At 43.5% G+C, this 20,189-nt stretch overlaps 1 protein-coding gene across 14 annotated transcripts in view; it reads left to right on the top strand.

The window, feature by feature from the left end:
* Positions 1–20,189, top strand: part of Limch1 (LIM and calponin homology domains 1) — a 308,356-nt gene that overhangs the window by 246,093 nt on the left and 42,074 nt on the right. For 6 of the 14 annotated variants that reach the window (XM_031342508.1, XM_031342509.1, XM_031342510.1 and 3 more), the window contains 10 exons: positions 2,320–2,622; positions 3,931–4,173; positions 4,708–5,034; positions 6,355–6,470; positions 6,585–6,696; positions 9,559–9,594; positions 13,603–13,729; positions 15,156–15,313; positions 15,488–15,896; positions 18,928–19,149. In XM_031342508.1, coding sequence (XP_031198368.1) covers positions 2,320–2,622; positions 3,931–4,173; positions 4,708–5,034; positions 6,355–6,470; positions 6,585–6,696; positions 9,559–9,594; positions 13,603–13,729; positions 15,156–15,313; positions 15,488–15,896; positions 18,928–19,149 — 2,053 coding nt within the window. The remainder of the gene's footprint in view (positions 1–2,319; positions 2,623–3,930; positions 4,174–4,707; positions 5,035–6,354; positions 6,471–6,584; positions 6,697–9,558; positions 9,595–13,602; positions 13,730–15,155; positions 15,314–15,487; positions 15,897–18,927; positions 19,150–20,189) is intronic. The other 8 variants (XM_031342515.1, XM_031342516.1, XM_031342519.1 and 5 more) reach the window with 3 other exon arrangements.

Raw genomic sequence — 20,189 nt, forward strand, 5'->3', positions numbered from 1 at the left:
TTTGTAAGATGCTCTGCTTTCAAAGCTGTTCCTGGCATTGTTGTTTGTCCAGTTAGTAGTACAATGGTCTATTCATTGTCATAGAACAGAGTCCCTGGAACCAGCCTGCCTTGATTTGTATTCGAATCTATGCATTAGCTCTTTGACCTTGTGCAAATTTATTGGCCTAGTCTTTCTACTTGATAAAATGAGGATGAGTGGATACATACCATAGTCTATGCAGTTTTAATGCTAGAATTACTACTTATCAGGAATTCCGCATAGTATATGTTCATGACCCACTGGCCAGCATCATTATAATCGGTTTGTTTTTGCCTAGTGACTCTGAAGCGATTCAGTTATCTGTTGTTTTCTACTAACCATTCTTCATAGCCATAGTTGACCAATCCAAGTTGATCTTTGCCAGACATGTCGGCTAAGAATTCAGGGAGGAAAGTGCACATAGTTTAGGGAGGGACTTGGCAGAAAACTAAGAGTTTAGCATGCAACTCTTTTAAGGGTAGGATTTAATACTTTTAATGATACATTTATTGAGAAGTAAAACATCATATACACATTTATTTTAAAATCTTGAGATTTTTAGATCACTGAAAACAATGGCTAATAGTAGGAAGGTGTTATGAATATGACCAATCATAGTTTGATTTTCCCAAAACTCAGACAGGAGATCTGCTGTCACTAAAGTAATGAACTCCAATATGATATGATACAAAGTAACAGCCAGTGGACCATCTGGTCAACCAGAATAGACTGTCTATTTGCTGGCTCTGTTCTCAGCCAGGTCAATTCCTCCTCTCTTCATTCTTGACATGAGTTTGGCCTTTGATAAAGACAAATTTATTCTTTACATTTTTAAAACATGTATTTAGCTTGTGTTTCCATGTGTGGGTGTATTTGCATGCATGTGTTTGTATGAGTGTGTATGTGTCTACTCAAGCGTGCTATAGTGTGCATGTGAAGGTCAGAGAACAATAAGTGGGAGTCAGTTTTCTCCTTCCAGCACATGGTTCCAGGAATCAAAAGGTTGTCACTGTGGGCAGCAAGCTCCTTTACCCACTAAGCCATCTTTCCTTATCTTTAGCACATTTTGGTAGGTGCAGGGGGGCTGCAGTCCTACTGATTGAACTTGTGTTTGTGTGCATGCTAGGCAAGGGCTCTGCCACTGCATTATGTCCTCAGTTCACGAGCTTTAACTTTTCAGAAAGCTCTTACAAAATAGGTACGCTTAATCAAATTATTTTGATTTGCTTGTCTGCTACCTCCTTAGCTCAAGAACTTTTAATCATCTTTCCAAATAAAGCTCATACAAAATAGGTATGCTTTTGTAGAAATCAAGTTATTTTTATTTGTTTTTCATCTTTATGAACTGAGAATGCAATCAGTGATGGGGGATTAAGCATTCAAACCCATATTGGGACTTCAAAATGAAACTGGTCTTTTAAATGGAAGAGTGGGAAATTCTTTGAAGGCCACATAAGCAAATTGCTGTTTTACCCACTACCCCAGGAAGGAAAGAAACAAAATAAGAAAAGTCCTAAGGCTTACATCTTGACATGTCACCATCAAATTGCCTTTAGCATTTTAAAGCTTCTGTTTTTAAGGGGCCTTCAAGAACCCTTTGAAAATGAAAATCATCTGTAGCAATAATTTGGCAGAGCTCCTTTACCACATTGTCCTGCACTTCTACCAAGGGAAAGGAAGCAGACATGGTGAGATGGGGAGTGGGGGAGAGGAAGCAGGTGCTGATGGGAGAAGGCAGAGCTTGATCAGCTTTTATGTCATCCTCTGAGTGCCTTTAAACTATTCCATATGTCTCCGTTCAGCTCAGTGTGTTGCAGAAAGGCCTTCCTTAGGTTTTGTAGTGGGCACATGTCCTGTATTCTAGCACATGGCTTCATTCATGCATTTTTCCTCCAGAGTAGTTTCTTGGCAAACTGTATACCTACTGTGTGTATCACAAATGTGTTGATGAAAGTGGCAGTAAGGATCCCCTTACTTTTTCCCACCCCCAACTGTTTCACAACAAGATTTTGGATTGCTACTTTCTGAGCCATTTAGGATCTCGCTGTTACGGATGCTTGTGGAGCCCTGTACATTACATGACTTTTCAGTGTTGTGTGTATCTGGCTGAAGTCAAAGTTAAGCCTATCCTAATTGCGCTGCAACTCTGTGCTGCAACTAAAATGAAAGGTGCTGCTCTTTGAACTAACATCATTGAAAGAACTTTTCAATAACAGTACAATCTCCTGGAGATGGGGATTTAAACTTTTTTTTTTAACCTGATCACACGTGCGGTTCCATTTGATTTTGCTCTATCAGTCAAAAGCAATCAAGTGAAGAGAAAGAATCTATTCGTGATATAATCCTTCGGAAAGAAAACCCTTTCCTGACCCACCAACATGGCAAAGATTCAGAGTCGGAGGATGAAGCTGCGTGCCTACTGCCTGACCTTGAGAAAGATGACTTTGCTGCAAGGAGGGCAAGGATGAACCAAAGCAAGCCAATGGTGCCACTTAATCAACTGCTCTATGGGCCTTACCGAAGTAAAGATGCAGAGAAGGCGGGTGGCAGCAAGCAGCTCTCAAAGGGTCCATCAGACAAGAAAAATCTAGGATTTAAAAGGTGTGCACTCTGTGTGTGTCTATATGAGAAGGAGCATCATTAAGCAAAAATGATCTGTACATGGCCACCATCCCTCTCTTTCCAGCCCCTGGTCTTGTAAATTTCCATCACTAGCCAACTAGACATGACCAACTGCCTTTAAGAGAACAGCCAGTACTTAAGGGTGCTCCACCTCCATTCAAAGGGGACAGAAAACAGCCATTGCCTTTCTATTAGTCTCTTGAATTAGGAAGTTTTAGATCAAAGGAAAAGACAAAATCTTATTCTTTCCTCTCTCACACAAACAAGATAAATAACGGTGTTTTTTGTTTGTTTTTGTTTTTGCTTTGTTTTGCCAAAAGCAAAGCAGGGGCTGGGTAGATAGCTCAGTGATTGCCATGTAGGTTTAATGGCTGGAGTTCAGATCCCCAGAACCATAAAATCCCAGATGCAATAGCATAAGTGTCTAATCCCAGTGCATTCCTGTCTACGAGGCAATGGGAGATAGAGACAAGAGAATTGTCAAAAGCTTACAAGGCAGCTAGGCAAGCATGTATCACTATACAAGAGAGAGCCTGTCTCAAACAAGGGAGAAGGTGAGACTCAAACCATAAGGTTGTCCTTTGACCTCCACCTGTATGTCATGGCTCTACTCTGTGCTTATACTGACCAACCCAGACCAATGCTATGAAACAGAGTGGGGCTGGATGTTGAAGCTTTCTTTCAGAATCAACTTAAATGTACTCCCTACATTGGTGGTTTACAGTTGAGATGTTTCACATCTGAGCCACGTTCCTGCTATCTCCAAACGAATCCTAGAGTTTGGATCATGCCAATCTCATTATTAACATTTACTGATGCAGTAAAAACCATTCTAAGGGGGACTGAGAGATTCAATCAGAAAACTCAAACTCATTATAGGGCCTGGAAGAGTGTGGGAACTGGGCATCATTACTGTCCAAATAAAATCTCATTACCATTCTCAGCAGTCTTTCAGCCAGCCCTGGCTTTCCTTTCTAGACAAGTTAGAGACTATCATCTGCTGAAGAAAAAAAAATTGCCTTATTACAGATTAAAAGTGTAGTATGATGAACTAGAGTTGTAGCTCAGTGGTAGAGCAGTCATCAAGCATGTGCAAGGCCCCAGGTCCCATCCTATGAAGGTACCCATAGCTCCTGTCAATCCCATGTTTTTTGAAAAGGAAAGGATGTTCCCATCATTTCACTCTGTCCCCTCCGCTGAGTTTCCATACTTGGCATTCTGTTTGTCTGCTCCCCTCTCCTTGATCTTGACTTATCCAATGATGTGGGGGCTAAATCAAATCAACAGAAACCAAGGCCAGCGAGAAGATGAAAACACAATAGTGCCCTGTATCGTGCAAACCCAGGAGGGTGAAACACTAGAAACGAATTTCAGGAAGGCACCAGATCTTCAGAAGGATGACCTGGCCCAGAGAAGAATCCAGGGCAGACTTACCCCTCACCGTGAGGCTCCAAGCTTCATCAAACCCTCTGGGATTACGGCAGCTGACCTGGAGACTTGGGAGAGACTGAAAGTGTCAGGAGAGACGAGGTGTGTGTCACACTCTTACCCCGCCAACAGTGGTAGGATTTAACATTTAGAGAATTGAGCGGTTACCTTTGTTTCATTTGCTGTTTTGATGGCTGGAAAGAGTACCTCTCAAAACACAGAGCGTCTGGAAGTGAGCATGTTTCGCATGAGAGGAAGCATTAATACTAAAAGCCACATTAGCAGAAAACATCTTTACCCAGCTGACTTTCTGCGAGTGGTTATTTATTCTCCTAGACTTGCTTACTATAAAGAATTTCTACTTGAATTTTGAATAACTAACCATTTCACTGTGCCCACAGTTTCCTTATGCTGTCAATGGTGGTGTTACAATTGATGCTTTGAAAGCAATAGAAACTTAAAGTACTATTTACCAAAGCAGGGACAGTGATCATTTTTTCACTTGAATGGTTGATGGGAACGCCATTGGGTTCTAGACATGGTAGTACTGTTCATATATCTAGTTTTGTCTTTTTGACCTCATCTTGATTTGTACTTGACTTGGAATCCCTGGAACTGATTTCTGGTTCTGACCAGGGATGGAGATGCTCAGAACACCTGTGCCCCTGAGCCCTCACCAGAAATCGATGCAGAAACCGCCATCCGGGATGACTATGCCAGCCGTAAAGCAAGGGCCTATAAGAAAGCATCCGGCCCTAGGCAAAAGTTTGTACACTTTGGGCCTGTGACAGAGATAGACCAACAAACTTGGAAACGGCTCAGCATTGGCAAGGCGGGGCCTAGGGACGATGTGGAGGTTGTCAGTCACAGCAGCCAGAACCGAATTTCCTCTGGGTCACCTCCCTCTACTGCTACTTTTGGCTTAAAGGAAGAACAGATGCTTAGTCCACAGAGTGACTGCAGGTATTTCTTCCCTCTGGTACAAAGAGGTCTGCATGAGAATCAAATGCTGCTTTTAAAGTTGGCTGGGGATAGGGACATAGCTCTGTAGAGCATACGCATGCTTAGCATGTGCTAGATGCCCAGCACCAAAAACAAATCAACATGAAAATAAAACACAAACCAACCAATCAATAAGCAGACAATAAATCCAAGAGTTTGATGAGGTTCCACAAACCTCTAGAGATGACATAAATTTGGTAGATGCTTCCACAGGACAGGAGATAACTGGGTTGAGGGCCCATCATTGAAGAAGCATGTGTATAAGACTGACAGGTGTCTATCTCCAGTCTGTTTTCATGGGAATCAGTGCCTGAGAAGGCCAGGAATATCTACAGCCATCCTTTTGACCTGACCCTTAGGCATCATCTTAGTAGGTGAACCACTTGAGTCAGATGGAATGTCATAATGATTCTGCTCATGTATTGTAAATACATAAAACCCCATGGAACATCTCCCTCTCCTGTCCCACAGGTATCTTGTAACTCAGTTTTGGACATCCAAATAGACCCATTAAAGAGGGCTTTCCCTTCTCCCCAGCTTTCAAAGTCTCCAGTAAATCAAGACTGGAATGAGACTAGAGAATGAGTCTCTCTAGTCAAGATTTCCTAAAGATAGCACTGCCAAGACTAGGGAACCAGCTCATTGGCCTCAAAAATCCCTTCTTCTCTGGAGGCCCTCCATCTGAAGCCCTATTCCAGGATTCAGGTTCTTCATCTGGTCTCCATTCTCTTAGGCAGAAGTAAAACATTTCGATGTATCTTGCTTGTCCTAGAACCTCCGTCCCACCTACCTTGTAGGAGCCATATGAAGTTCTTCATGAAGAAAGAAAACATGGAATCCATCCCAATTCTTTGTCCTTGAGACCCAAAGGAAGTAGGAGGTGGGCCATGGCCCATAGAGCAGTCTCTCGAGCTTGAGACTGGTTGATACCATAAAAGAGGAAAAGCTGTACATATCACTGTGTCAGGAACAGGTGCTGAGGCTTCCGGGATCCATTGTCTGAGAGAAAACTGAGGCAGAAAACTCATGAGAAATGCAGCCTGGGGTCCTCCAGTGCACACTGGGCTTCCACTTAGTCCTGCAGTAACCAGATCACACCATGCCCTCTTAGTGTGTTTCAGGCCTTTGGAGGACTCACAGTCTACCATCTAAGTGTGATCATGGCACCTTTACTAACTGGCCTGTGGGATGACAGCTGAGCATCTCTCTTCATCTTTCAGTCTCCTTTCATAACTCTCTTCCTCTTGCCTCCTGTCACCAATGCTACCCAATTAACACTAGGATAGTGCCTTCTGGCACAGATGGCCGTCTCAAAAAGGCCCCATGGCTGGCGCCAGTGCTGGAGTCTCAGGAAGAACAGGTCTGCATTCAGAGCAACAACCCAAAGACAGAGGAAGGTGAGGCATAGCCTGTCCTGCCTCCCAGGAAGTGATGCGTGACAGGCAAGCAGCCTTTTGGTAAAGTTTTTATTTTTCTCTCTCCCATAACAAAACTGTCCTCTCTGGCTCTAGTTACATCCACACAGCTGCCATGGGATGGCAGAGAACAAAATGAAGAAGTTACTCAAAAAGAGCCTGAGATGCTGCCAAGGGTAAAAAGACCAGAGGAATGCAGCGGACCCTTGTGAGCCTCCTGCCTGCATTATGTGTGTTGTGCTGCTTCTGCTATGTATGTCTGGTGTTTGCCTAGATGAGAGCTGAGCATCCCTGTGTGCGCTTGATGACTGAATCAATGGGAGGGAAAGTTGCTTGAAGGGATGTGCTTCATTATAGGATAGGAGTTGTGCTTCTGGGGTCCTCTCTGGATGGAGATGTTAGCCTTTGCATGTGACTGGGGACTGATTTCCTCCTTGCTAATCATGAAAAGCAAAATTGGAACCATTTTTAAGTACCAGCTGCGTGACAGAGGCCTCGATAAATTAAAAGGGGGATTTCCTACACAGCTGCTCCATCTCCATGCACTTCTGCCTTGATGAATGTCAGTGAGTGACAGTACTGAATTCCTTTAGCAGTAAATGGTCTTTAACTGGTTGGACCAAATGTTGCCCTAGAGCATGGCCTCTGGCCTCTGGGTGGGAGCCCTTGGGAACAGAAGTGAAGTTGAAGAAGAAAAGAGCTCCTTCCTGGAGTGGCTGTGAACTGGAAAGGCCAGAACAAGATGGTTGATTCATGAAAAGATGGTATGATGACCAGGAGAACTGAGATGCTCTCTAGACATCCCAGAGCCATTTCCTTTTGCCCAGCAGTAGGAACTAGGAATCTGCCAAGGGTATACCCAGGAATGGTCAGAGGTCAGGTTATCCTGTACCCCTGTGACTGTTTCACCAGCCAAGGTTTTGGCATGTGTTTAGAGTGTATTACTAATGCATCATGGTGTATGAAAGCCACTTACCTGCTTCAGTTGGAAGAAATGAAATGACTGACACTGGCCCCATCAGTCCAGAGTTACTCTTTTTACATGTAAGCAAGCAGGTATGAAAAGAGTAGTCATTACAATAATGAATTCACCCACTAACCATCCTTTCTGATCTTCACTCTGTGGGAAGAATAAATGAAAAACTGTTCTTCCCGGATCACAGAGGAGCCTTCGGCAAAGGAGTCAGACTTCTTCCCAAGCTACTTGATTTTATGGATTTCAGGCCTAAGAAGATGAACAACATTTATAAAACTCGCAATGTTTCCAACATTAGCCAGCCTCACTGCCATCTGGTGGCAGGATTTCTGTTCTACTTTCTGCCTTGATTTAAGATCCTGGAATTTCAAGGTCCTATGTGTGGAAGATGCTGTTACCAGTTAATGATACATATGTTTGTAAGTGTAGTGTACCTACCTAATGTTGGCTGACAAGAGGGTGACAAGAAGAATTCTCTTAAGCTCATTGTGAAACAGAAAGCACTAGGGTTGTACTTAGATAATACAATGCTAAGTGGATATCCAAATAGAGACAAAAAAAAAAACCACACAACTCTTAGTTAACTTTTCTCCATTATTTATCCATCCAGAATAACTTCTCTTTCAAAGACTGTTTAGCAAGCACCGCACTTGAATGTGAGTATTCGTGCTTCCTCTCCTGGAGGGGAAGAATCCCGTCATCACTTGCCTCACAGTTGGGGCAACTGGGGCACACTGAGGATCTTACTTAAACTAGTACCTTCTGGAAGAGCCCCCTGGAGAATAGAATGGGTCTCCTGCCAGCAGAAGCAGAGTCTCACAGTCCTTTGGTCCATTCCAACAGAAAGCTGGGTTTTACACGCAGATTTGACAACTGGAAAGGTCCCTCGAGGCCAAGTGCTAACTACCTTCTTATCAGCAAAGGCAGCTTTACTTTACAGGTTTTCCCTGTGAGTGAAATAATAATTGTCAATAAATGTGGAATGTTCTAGAAAGAAAGGTGTGGGGTGTGTGTGTGTGTGTGTGTGCACGCGCACGCACATGTGTGTTCGTTCATGCATTGTTGGGGCAATTTCTCTAAAATTATAAGAAGAAACATTCAGAAATTACCTGATAGGATACGGATCATGGGACAAGGTAATGTTTTGTTGACGAGGTGTGATTTCTGGAAGCTAGAAGCAGAATAGGGTCTCCGTACAACAGCGATTCTTTATCCGCATTCAGAATGCAGAAGTGAGCAGTCCTCCGGGAGCAGAGGAGGACAGTGCCTTTAAGCTCTCACCCTTGCTGAAGGGATGCTCAATCCCTTTGGGAGCTGTCCATTCAGATGCGTGCTCCCGTACAGTGATGTTCTCACCTTTAAATCTTTTCCACTGGGTAGCTCCATTTGGGCCTAACATAATCGTATCACAGGGGATGCAGCTTTATAAACCCAAATTACCAGAAGAATAGAAAAGATCGGGACAACCCTTGGTTTTTCCAGCTGTGGGATAGCCTCTGAGTCTGGTTTTGATTAAGACTACCCGTTTTCTAGGAATTGTGGTTTCTGTCAAGTGCAGGCGGAAGGTACTGATTGGAGTTCTGGCTTCTGGTTTGCTCTCAGAAAAGCCATAGAAATTGTCTTTGATATTGTCTGTGCAAATGCATTAGCACATCAGAGTAGCTCAGTGAAGGTGTGTGTCCGTGGCGTGTCCATTGCAGCCCATTACACCAATACAGAGGCATGAGCCGTTTGTGTGTGAATAACCATAGTGTATTTGTATTTTAAGCTATTTTTTCCAAATACTGTGAGTTAAACCCAAGCTTTTATGTTTACATTAAACAGAGTTTTCTTTGTGGGCAGCATGGGTTTATTTGCTTTCTCTTCTGGGTTTTAATGCAAACTTTATACTCTTTGGAAATATGAAGGGTTTGATTTTTTTTTTTTAGTAGCTAATGAATATTGCTAATTGTGTAATGACATTTTTCTTTCAGCATGACCAGCAAAAAGGTTTGGTAGACATGAGCTGATTTCTCCCACAGTTTGTTTTTCCAGGTTGGTCACAGCATCCACTCTCTGCCAGCCCTCTCTCTAATTTTGTATTTGATCTTGTAGATACGGTCCAAGAACTCCTGTGTCAGATGACGCAGAGTAAGTGGCATCGTGTTCATAGGGTTACATTAATCACTGGCCTAAACTGCATGCTTCCTGTACTTACCACTAATTGGCATGCAACGGATGCCGCAGCGAGCTGCGTAGTAAGCCCAGGGCACAGAAGAGCACGGGGGTGCCACCAGGATCATGTGATCTGTGCAGGGGAGATTATTGATAAAGCAACTTAAGCATGATGCTAATGTGTAGCTGACGCTGAAGCTTTGCCGCTCGTTGTCCATAGCCTGGCATGCTCAAGCCACTCTGTTGACTTGGACATTGGTACCTTTCCTGAACCACTGAATTAGGGAAGGGGGTGTCATGAGTTTTGCAGTTTAACTCCTAATGCACTGGGGCTTAACCCAAACAATGAAGTAGTCATTCCTACAGCCACTTTTTTTTTTCAAACTAAAAAAAAAAAAACAAATCCTAAACCACTAATTATAGATTCAGAAGCCCAAGTCTCTACCAGGTTGGAGTCATATAAACTGTGGGATGTTTAAGACCCAAACATTGGGGTTTTGTTCAAGTTCTGTGGCATAGCGAGGGGTCAGGGGTATAAATCAGGACCGGGGTTTCTCTGCCTGCTGCTTGCTTTTTTTCCTAAACAGGGTCTTTTGCCCACCCGGCAACTCACAACCCAGTTTGAGAAGGATCATAACCATCCCATCTGTGACCTTACAAACTGTTCCAAAGTTGGCTTTCCCGTAAGCAGATCATTGTGCACCTGATGTACAAGGCTGAAGGTTTTTCAGAACGATATTCTTTTTTTGGTCTGGTGATTGGTCAGAGGAAAAGGTTTTAATATTTCATTCCAACATCGGTTGTACAAAAGTATCATGTAGCCTGACAGAGATCTGGCCATTACCAGAAGGGTGAATGCTGCCTGCTGTCCTGACCCAAGCGTCAGGGCAAATCAGGGTGTAGAATCCACAGATGTCATTTCTACTGATGGTAACCATAATGGTGTTTAGGCAGAGATGAGGGCTTTAGACAACTCTTTTCCCATCATGCTTTTTCCCCGTGTTTGCGTTGAGGACATCAGCCTGATTTAGAGTCTTAACCCATCACCAAGTTCTGAAGGGCAGTCTAGAATTATATAGTTATCTGGGAGACAGAACCCCCATGTCCCCAAAATGCAATTCAGCCTGTGCTTGACTGACTTTGCGGAGTTCAGCAGACAGTAGAACTGAGACCTGATTATTTCTCTTAAATCCTTCAGTGGCAATATTTCACATCGCTGACAGGAGGAGGGCGTGTGATGGAGAGGCCAACCCCCACTCTGATCTGATGAGCGGCCACATTGTGATAGGATAGAGTTATTCCTCACAGGCGTGCAGCTGCAGTACAATTGGCTCAGAGAAGACCTTGGGGAAGAAAGCTACGTTCAGAAGATTTTAGATGGAAACCTTGGCCATAGAAAAAGTTAGGGACTATTTAAAGGGATGTGGCTTGGCACTGCCTTCTCCGGTGTTTATTAAAAAAACTGTCCATGTGGACCAGAAAGAAGTCAAGGAACTTCTTGTCTAGAGGTTTTATTTAAGAATATACAAAAGCACCAAATAACCACTTGACACAAGTCATGTGGAAAACAAAATCACAAGGCGAGACTGAGTTAATTTTTAAAGTAGAGATGTGTACTATCTTTTAGTTTCTTTCCCCTCTCCCTTTCTCAAAAATTTTAAAGGCAATTACTGGTATAAACTACAGTTATTAAATTGACATATTCTCAAGATGTAGCCCAATCAAAAGAAAAAGTGTCCTGATAAAAATATGTCAGGGTAAACCTACCATAGACATAGCGAAATCTCCACCTTCTAGCCACTCAGGAATCTCTCTGACCTTTCATGTTCTCACATTCTCCTTAGTGGCACATTGCTCCTCTCCCAACAGGACTCTGCCAGAGGGCCTGCATCTTGGAAACATCACAGAGCATTTTATTCAGTTTTCTTACTTCAAATTGGACTTTTTCAGATTCTTTTATGGAAAGCAATTGATATTTCTTTTTTAAAAAAAAAATACAAAAAGCCTGAGTGGGGGAGATAGATCTTCCTGATATAGCAGAGTCTCACTTCATTATCTGGCCTTTGGCCACATTTGAGCTAGGGTAAGTTGGAGCTTCATAGCGGGAACCACAGAGATGGTACATCAAGGCAGAGGAGGCAACTGTGGGGCCCTCACCTGTGCCCTTGATGCCCTGCTGGTGAGTGAGCTGAATCCTGTACTTGGAAGCCACCCCTTCCCACCCCTGCAGAAGCCACTGCTCTATAGCCAGCTACTTTGGCCAACCCTTTAGAACGCACGCAGCAAAGTCAGGGGCCTCCTCTCTCTCCATAACTTGTCTACTGGTCTCAATGCAGCTCAGAGACATTTATTCATCCGAAGGCCTTAGTAGAAATTGTAATTTGCCTTAAAACAACTGGCCATATTATATATTTTAAAGGTAAGACCCTATCCCCTCTCCAACCATAGGGGAAAAAAAAAGTATAAGAGTTTCCATCTATTTCTAGAAGACCTACTTATGTGAAAAAAAAAAAAAAAAACCAACCCACCATGAGTTAGACTTTTCTTAATGTTAGTAAGTACTGTAAAATAGATGAAAAAGATGACAACCCTTTTCCCCTTGGAAGAGGAAGTTTTATTTTTTTTAAAAGCCACAGCTGCAAAAACCAACACAACCAGGAGAGTAGCAAGAGCAACTTCCCACCATGCTGTGTCACCCCTGTACTGACAGAAGCCTCAGATTAAAAAAAATTATACGCGCGCACACACACACACACACACACACACACCTGCAGTTGAATTCCTAGAACACTCTGGAGGAAGATAGCCTTGTGTTTTAATCTCAGGCTAGATTTTAAATATCTAGCAGCTGGGAGAAAGGGCTCAGGATCCCAGCCACCCAACAGTGCTGATGCTCTTTTCGCCTCTGAGGAGGCCTGGAATAATGGCTTCCAAGCACTGTGTCTTCTCCTTACCCGCCCCCCAGCAGCCCTCTTGCTAAGCTATCTTCAAAAAATGGATTATCGCCCTCTTCTATGCCTAGGGGACTTAGAAGGTTTCTCCTTAACTGTCTTAACTCCTAAACTTAAGTAAGTTCCTACTTAACTTTCTGAGTAAGTGATCTGAGTGATCTTTTGGTCTCAGAGCTAGTCTTTTTTTTTTTTTTCTCTCCTTGGGGGAGGGGAGGGAGCTTTGCGTTGGTCTCGACTTCTGCGCTACCCTGCTGCTTCAATGCTTGCTCTTAACAGGCCTGTGTGAGCGTCACAGAAAAGGCTCTGTGGTCTTAGTGAGCTCCTACAGAATTTATCAACTGCGGGCACAGCCAAAAGGTTTGCTTTACCTCATTACCCGCCCTTTCCTTTTTCCTTCAAAAAAAGAAATCAAAACAATTGGGAACACATTAGGGTGCAAAGTATACCCTCATTTATGTGCTTGTCTCATCTTCTTAGTACAAAATGCCTTATTTTCTTGATTCCAAGATGTACTATCAATTATGTAATTATATAAAAAAAGAAAAAAAGAAATAGCCACAACACACCCAGCATTAATTTAAATATGCAAAGGTGGTGTCTTAACCTTGAGGCCCTATGACTTTTTTTTTTTTTACGTGAAAAAAAATTGTCTCTGCGCATGTAAATCAGGCAAGCTCTCTCTTTTCACCACCAAGTGTAGTGTGAAATTCCACTGCTATGGAATGTCCCTGCCCGCCGCCTCCCCGAACACATGTATCCTCCCTAAATTATATACCTTTGAGTGAGAGGAGTGCGGGCCTTTCTCCTGGCCCTTTTTTCGGGCACTTTTCTGGAAAGCTCCCCCATTCAGGGCCATCAATGAAGACAAAGACATCCCCTCTTGGCTGTGCTGCTGGCTGCTGCTTCCCTCTGCAGAGCGAAGAGGCGGCTCTCAGCCCGGTAGCGCCCCCAGGCGGCGGTGTGCAGTGGCGAAAGGAGCCCGCCGCCGGCTCTCATCCCGCTTGCTTTTTGTTTTTTGCTCTCTCCGCATCAGGAGCACGAGTATGTTTGACATGCGGTGTGAGGAGGAGGCAGCGGTGCTGCCGCACAGCAGGGCCCGCCAAGAGCAGCTGCAGCTGATAAATAGCCAGCTGAGGGAAGAGGACGACAAATGGCAAGATGTGAGTTCTGGCCAAGGCCGCGGGGCAGTGGGGAGGGACTCAGCCGACCACCCGACTGGGAGGGTAACTTGGACTTCAAAGTCATGCTGGGGAGGGCCGCCCCAACATTACAGACAGAGACCGTGCCAGTGTGAGGATTAAAGGAGCCGTCCGTAGGAACGTGGAGAGGGGAGAAACCGACACTGGTGTGTATCAGCAGGTACTCTGGACCAAAGCTTGGTCACAAAGAGAAAGGATGGGAGGCAGGCAACTAGGCTAGGCACAGAGCTGTGGTGTGCCGCCTTTTAATATTCTATACTTAAGACTGATGGATGACGACGATGACTGCAGCTGTCAGCATTAATTGAACCAGTAGCAGGCAATGTTCTAAATGCTTTGCTGTGGGTAATTCCTCATTTAGGAACTCTGTGTACTAACAACAGTCATCTTCCAGCATCCACAGATGAGTCCCCAGCCCAGCTAAGTCACTGCCCAAAGTTCTATAGCTAGTGAGTATAGAGGCAAGATTTAAACCAGGAAAGGAAGGTACCAGAGGCTGGTGAGAGCTTAGAGGTTGTGTGCTGAGATCACAGAGGTAAACGTGGGTCGTGGGTTGAGCTTGGTGTTAGCAGAGAGAGGGGACCATTTTATTTGGTTCTCATTGCGGAGGGAGGGAGGGTGTCACTATTTTAAACCTGACTCCACCATTAGTCAAAAAGTTGACTTCTCCAAAGTTAGCACAGTGCCATGACACTATGTCACCTAAGTGTCATCACATTTAATCCCAAGACTGTAAGCAGGGATGGATCAACCACCTCCCACTTGTAGAAGATAAAAATGAGTTCAGAGAGGCCAAGAAACACCAAGCAATGCAGGAGCTAAATAGATTGGGCTATTCCCCAGCTCCAACTCACCCTTCTCACCCAGAGGCTGCTCGCTGTGCCATAACTACCTGTAGGACAGGTCCCCATGCTCTCCTGAGGACCAGAGGAATTCACACATATCCAATCGGTGGATCTGTAAGACTCAACTCCAAAGCCACGTTTTCTGTCTTCACTCCCATCCAAGAGAAAGCTGTACATGAATCCCTACCATTCTGTTGCCAGGATATCCATTTCCAATGCAGAGGTGGAAATAGAAAGAAAAAAAAATGAAGTTTTCTACAGTACCTTTAAGACAGTTCAGTCAAATTTGCCAAATGACGTGAACTTTGCTTGCATGTGTCACACCGAACTGTCTCAACCCATTGCTGCCCTGTTCATGAGAGTGTGTGCACACTATTTCTTTCCCTGCCTTCTAGGCATCCTTGTTCCAACCAGACTTTCATGGGATTGTGTGGCAATGTCCCATATAGTGCCTTAGTCCTTATAGGCCCATGAGTCACAGACAGGGAATTCTGTGCAGGCTGAGAATGAACATGGTATCTCTCTCTTCCCCCTCTGCCCAGGACCTGGCTCGCTGGAAGAGCCGTAGAAGAAGTGCTTCTCAGGACTTAATTAAGAAAGAGGAAGAAAGGAAAAAAATGGAGAAGTTGATGTCCGGAGAAGATGGGACAAGTGAACGGAGAAAAAGCATCAAAACTTACAGAGAAATCGTCCAGGAAAAGTGGGTCTTTCTGTCGCTAGTGCGGGATAGTATCTAGTCATGCTTTCTCTAAGCTGTGCTGTGGCCCAGGCTCCAGTACTACTGCTTATAGTTTGGTTTTTACTCTACCTTGGTGGGAATCTCTGCCACTTTCCTACATGTTTATTGCTCTTCTTCCCATGCCCCATCCTGTAGAGAGCGGAGAGAGAGGGAGCTACATGAGGCTTACAAGAACGCAAGGTCGCAGGAGGAGGCAGAGGGGATCCTCCAGCAGTACATCGAGAGGTTCACCATCAGTGAGGCTGTCCTCGAACGCTTGGAGATGCCAAAAATCCTGGAAAGAAGCCATTCGACAGAGCCAAACGTGTCCTCCTTCCCGAATGACCCCAGCCCCATGAAATACCTGCGGCAGCAGTCGCTGCCCCCGCCCAAGTTCACTGCCACGGTTGAGACCACCATCGCTCGCACCGGTGTCCCAGAGAGCAATGCGGCAGCAGGCACTGGGTCTCCAAGCAAAACCATCACTCCAAATACAGTGCCTATGCTGACACCCAGGCCTTACTCCCAGCCCAAAAGCTCTCAAGAGGTTCTGAAGACTTTTAAGGTAGGATGAATTCTTTGAGAGAGAGAAAAAAAAATGTAGGTAGCTTGTGGACAGAGGCCTTTTGTCAAACAAAAGCCGAACACATTTATTGTGGACAATAACATGCATATTTCAGGAGCTTTGATTTGCAGATGCTTAAGGGATGGCTGTCCCTCCCAGTTCTATGGTTCCTCTTAGTGTGCTTTCTGTGACAGACAAGTCATCCGACAAATGAGGTCCAGTCTCCGGTTTGATTTGATGGCTTCTCATAAATCAGCATAAACAAATCCTCATTTACAGATACTCCAAACCTGTATGTATCAAGATGTAGGGCAAACTCAGACTGTATATGTCTTTAATTTAAAAAAAGAAAAATACACAGCTATATCTTATAGGAAGAAATTGACACTATATCTAAAGAGTTGCTACACTCAGAGAAAAATAACCCAGGAGACACACGGTAACATGGAGTGTGCTTGTCATCAGGTAAGGCAGAGTTTTTGGCAACCACACAAATTTGCACTTGCTCATATTCCAGTGTCTTCCAATATTACGGGGGAACATTTGGCCTGAATCTTGAGCTCCATCAGCTCCAGAGAAAAATCAGTTGACATTGTCCTTGCAGAAAAGTGGAGTGTGTCAGTAGGAGCTGCTGCCATTAGGGCTGGGGAGAAGTTTGTATGACCCAACTAACTGAGCAGTGAGTTCAGTAGACCTTCATTGCTGGACTTCGGAAGAGAGCTCAAAACCTACTGTCTGACTTATGTTTAAATAAATCTAAGTATCTAAGTATATCTGTACCTTAAGCTTTGCTGTAAAAAAAGATGAATGCCTGACCATTTCATCCAGATTGATTTAAAATGTCTGTCTCTAACAGGGTAAAGACTATATTCTGATTCTTCACGACTCCATTCCGGCTAGGAGCCTGGGATAGATACCCAGAACACAATAGGCATCCAGCAAAAGTAAACAAATACATTCTTCCTGAGATTCAGGAGAAATTGAAGACTTATATACAAAACACGTGTGTGTGTGTGTGTGTGTGTGTATACCTATGTACCTAGCAGTGTCCTCAAATGGCCCAAATATTTGTGCACTTCCTTTCACCTGGGGCCAGGATAATGGATGGTGTAACCGTCCATGAAAGCATTATGTTGAGGAGGCCCAGAACATAGGTGTGAGTACATTTATATAACTGCTATCTAGGTATCTGATCACATCATTTAGAGATCTACCTCCTCTTATTTATATAAGTGGTACAATGTAACCTTGTAATGATTAGGATAGAAGAACTTATGACAGAACTTAGGCTCTGAGAAAACCTTGTCATTTTTGTTTGGTAACCTATTTCTCCTTCACGTGTGTGTGCGTGTGTGTGTGCGTGTGTGTGTGTGTGTACTCACAACAACGAGACACTTCCTTAAAAAATAAATGGACAGTTGTTGTCAAAATAACATATACATAGGACAGTTGTTACTAGATTAGAGAAACAAAGCAGCTTAGAAAAGTGTGTGTGTGTGTGTGTGTGTGTGTGTGTGTGTGAGTTTGTGTGTCTGTGTGCACCCACAACAGCAAAACCCTGTCTCAAAACCAAATGAATAATCTGTACCATATTTTTAGAAAGGAAAAAAAAAAAGAGTAAAGAAAGATCAAGTGATACAATTTAAACATCATTTTCCAAAAACGATCTTGTTTCAAACCTGCTGTTGGATTATTGTCAGCTTAGTAGTTCAGAATCATCATTTTAAAGGATGAAGTGGGCAATAATACAATAGAAGTCACACAGATCACACTCAATAAGATAAGCATACTGTTTAGTTTTTTCCACCATATTCATGTGTGCGTGCTGAGTGTTGCAAATTTCTTGCAAGTAGCAAGTAATAGAGCGTGATGACCAATAGCACAAAGTAAACTAACTGCAGCTACTACCCATTGTTCCTTTTCAGGGATTCTGGAAGATCCAATGAGAACAACAACCCGTAGTGTGTGAGATGTTGTTCTGAGTCCTAAGCATTCTTTAGTCGTATAACCAACCCCACAACGCTATGAAGAAGGTTGTTATGTTAAAATCTGCATTTTTGCACAGTCAGAAACTTGTGAGATCGCATAGCTGTTGAGTGGCAGAGTCAGAATCGGATCATAGATCATCTCACCACAGATAGTCGACTCAACCATCAGAAAGGCAGCGTGTCCATAAGCCAGGCAAACCCCTTCCTTCCTCCCCATACTTGCTGCCTCCTCTAAATACGGAATGTGAAACAAAAACATCTCAGTGAGCATGGACTCTGGTCCCCTTGAGAAAAAAAAAAAGAATTATAAAATTAAATAGAAAAATGAGATTTATTGTTATATAACACAATATCACAATCCTTGCCCTCCATGATAACTTTACTAAAAAAAATCTTCCACAACAAGATAACCTGATCAGAGGATGGCCCCACCTCATTTATATGGTAATCAGGAAAAAAAATATTCAAATTGTAGAATTGCCATCACAACCTAACTCAATTATGTAGCATGTGTTTGTATGTAAGAATCCTTCATTTGAGGGGCTGGATGGATCACTGAGTGGTTAAGAGTACTGGCTGCTTTTCCAGAGGATCTGGGTTCAATTCCCAGCACCCACATGGCAGCTCACAACTGCCTGTAACTCTAGCTCCAGAGACTCTGATACCCTCACACAGGCATACATGCAGGCAAACCACCAATGCACACGATATAAAAATATTTTTAAAAAATTTTAAAGTGTACACCAGTAAAATAATAAGTAAATATTTTTTTAGAAAAAAAAAAAGATTCTTTGATATTTCTATATTTTCAAATGAAGAAAGCACATCAAAAGTCAGATGAACATGAAATGTCGTCCAGTCATGAAATGGGCAAAGAGAAGCCCTTAGAGATGGCATTGGCAGACAACTGACTTCTAGAACCCATGAAAGCTCTGGAGAGGTTTCTTTAAGACTAAGACTTCTTTAAGGCAATTCAGAATGTGTTTGGTCACCATCATTGGTTGCATGATAGCATGTTTTCTTGTTCACCCTGGCTCCTATAGGTAGATGGGAAAGTCAGCATGAATGGAGAAATGGACCATGGAGATGAGGAAGGAAAGGAAAAAGAAGGCCTGGCAGCAGCAGCCCCTGGCCCCTCCTTAACCAGGTCCCAGATGTTTGAAGGTGTAGCCACAGTGCACGGCTCTCCCGTGCAAGTGAAACAAGGCAGCCACAGCATCGAGATCAACATCAAGAAACCAACTTCTGCTCCCCAGGAACTGACAGTAAGAAGCACTGTGGCTCCTTGGGAGAATTCTATCCTTGGTCTCTAGAATAAGTAGGTCATGACGTGGTTTAGTTCTTTCTCCTTGGGTCTATACATTAGCTCTGGCTACACAGCGTACCGAAGTACTACGAACCTACCAGGCTTCAGCAACAGAAACTGTCTCTATCCTAATGGATGATAGTCCAAATCCAAGGCATCAGCAGAGTCTACACCTTGTGTTGGCAGGGAGGGGGAATCTGCCCTAGGCCTCCTCTCAAGCTCTTCATGCTTACTGGCAGTCTTGACTGCCCCAGGCACACAGACACATCACCCCACCTCTGCCTTCTTCCCCACCCCGGTGCCCTTCCTATGTGTGTGCGTGTGTCTGAGCCCAAGTTTCCTGTTTATAAGGAGATCAGTATGGCTGGATGCCTCCTCCACTAGCCTTAACCAAGTTCATCTGAAATAACCCTATTTCCAAATAAGATCATATTTGAAGGTCCTAAGGAGACACAACTCAGTCCCATAACAATAGACTATAATTAAAGATAACATAATTTAAGAACAATCGATTAACTTCCCTTCATATTATTGGCCTCTGATATTATAGAAAAACAAAGATATCTTTAAATTATCCTTTTTCTCTTATTTGTTAAAGACATCATTAGTCTTGTTAATATAATTTGAAAATAACTACTGCCAAGCTGGGTGTGGTGGTACAGGCCTGTAATTGAAGCATGTAAGGAGCTGAGATAGGGGTTGGAGAGATGGCTCAGTGGTTAAGGGCACTGGCTGCTCTTTCAGAGGTCCTGAGTTCAATTCCCAGAAGCTACATGGTGGCTCACAACCATTTATAGTGAGATCTTGGACCCTCTTCTAGCATGCACGTGTACATGGAGATACTCATACATTAAATTTTTTTTTAAAAAAAATCTTAAAAAAAAAAAAAAAAGAAGCAGAGATAGGGCAGTGATAAGTTTAAGTTCAGCCTGAGCTCTATATTGTGACCATGTCTCAAGATGAGTGGTTCTGTTGAGTCTGACTTTTATCTTTAATCTC

The sequence above is a fragment of the Mastomys coucha genome, unplaced genomic scaffold (genome assembly GCF_008632895.1).
Source record: "Mastomys coucha isolate ucsf_1 unplaced genomic scaffold, UCSF_Mcou_1 pScaffold22, whole genome shotgun sequence".
Lineage (NCBI taxonomy): Eukaryota > Metazoa > Chordata > Mammalia > Rodentia > Muridae > Mastomys > Mastomys coucha.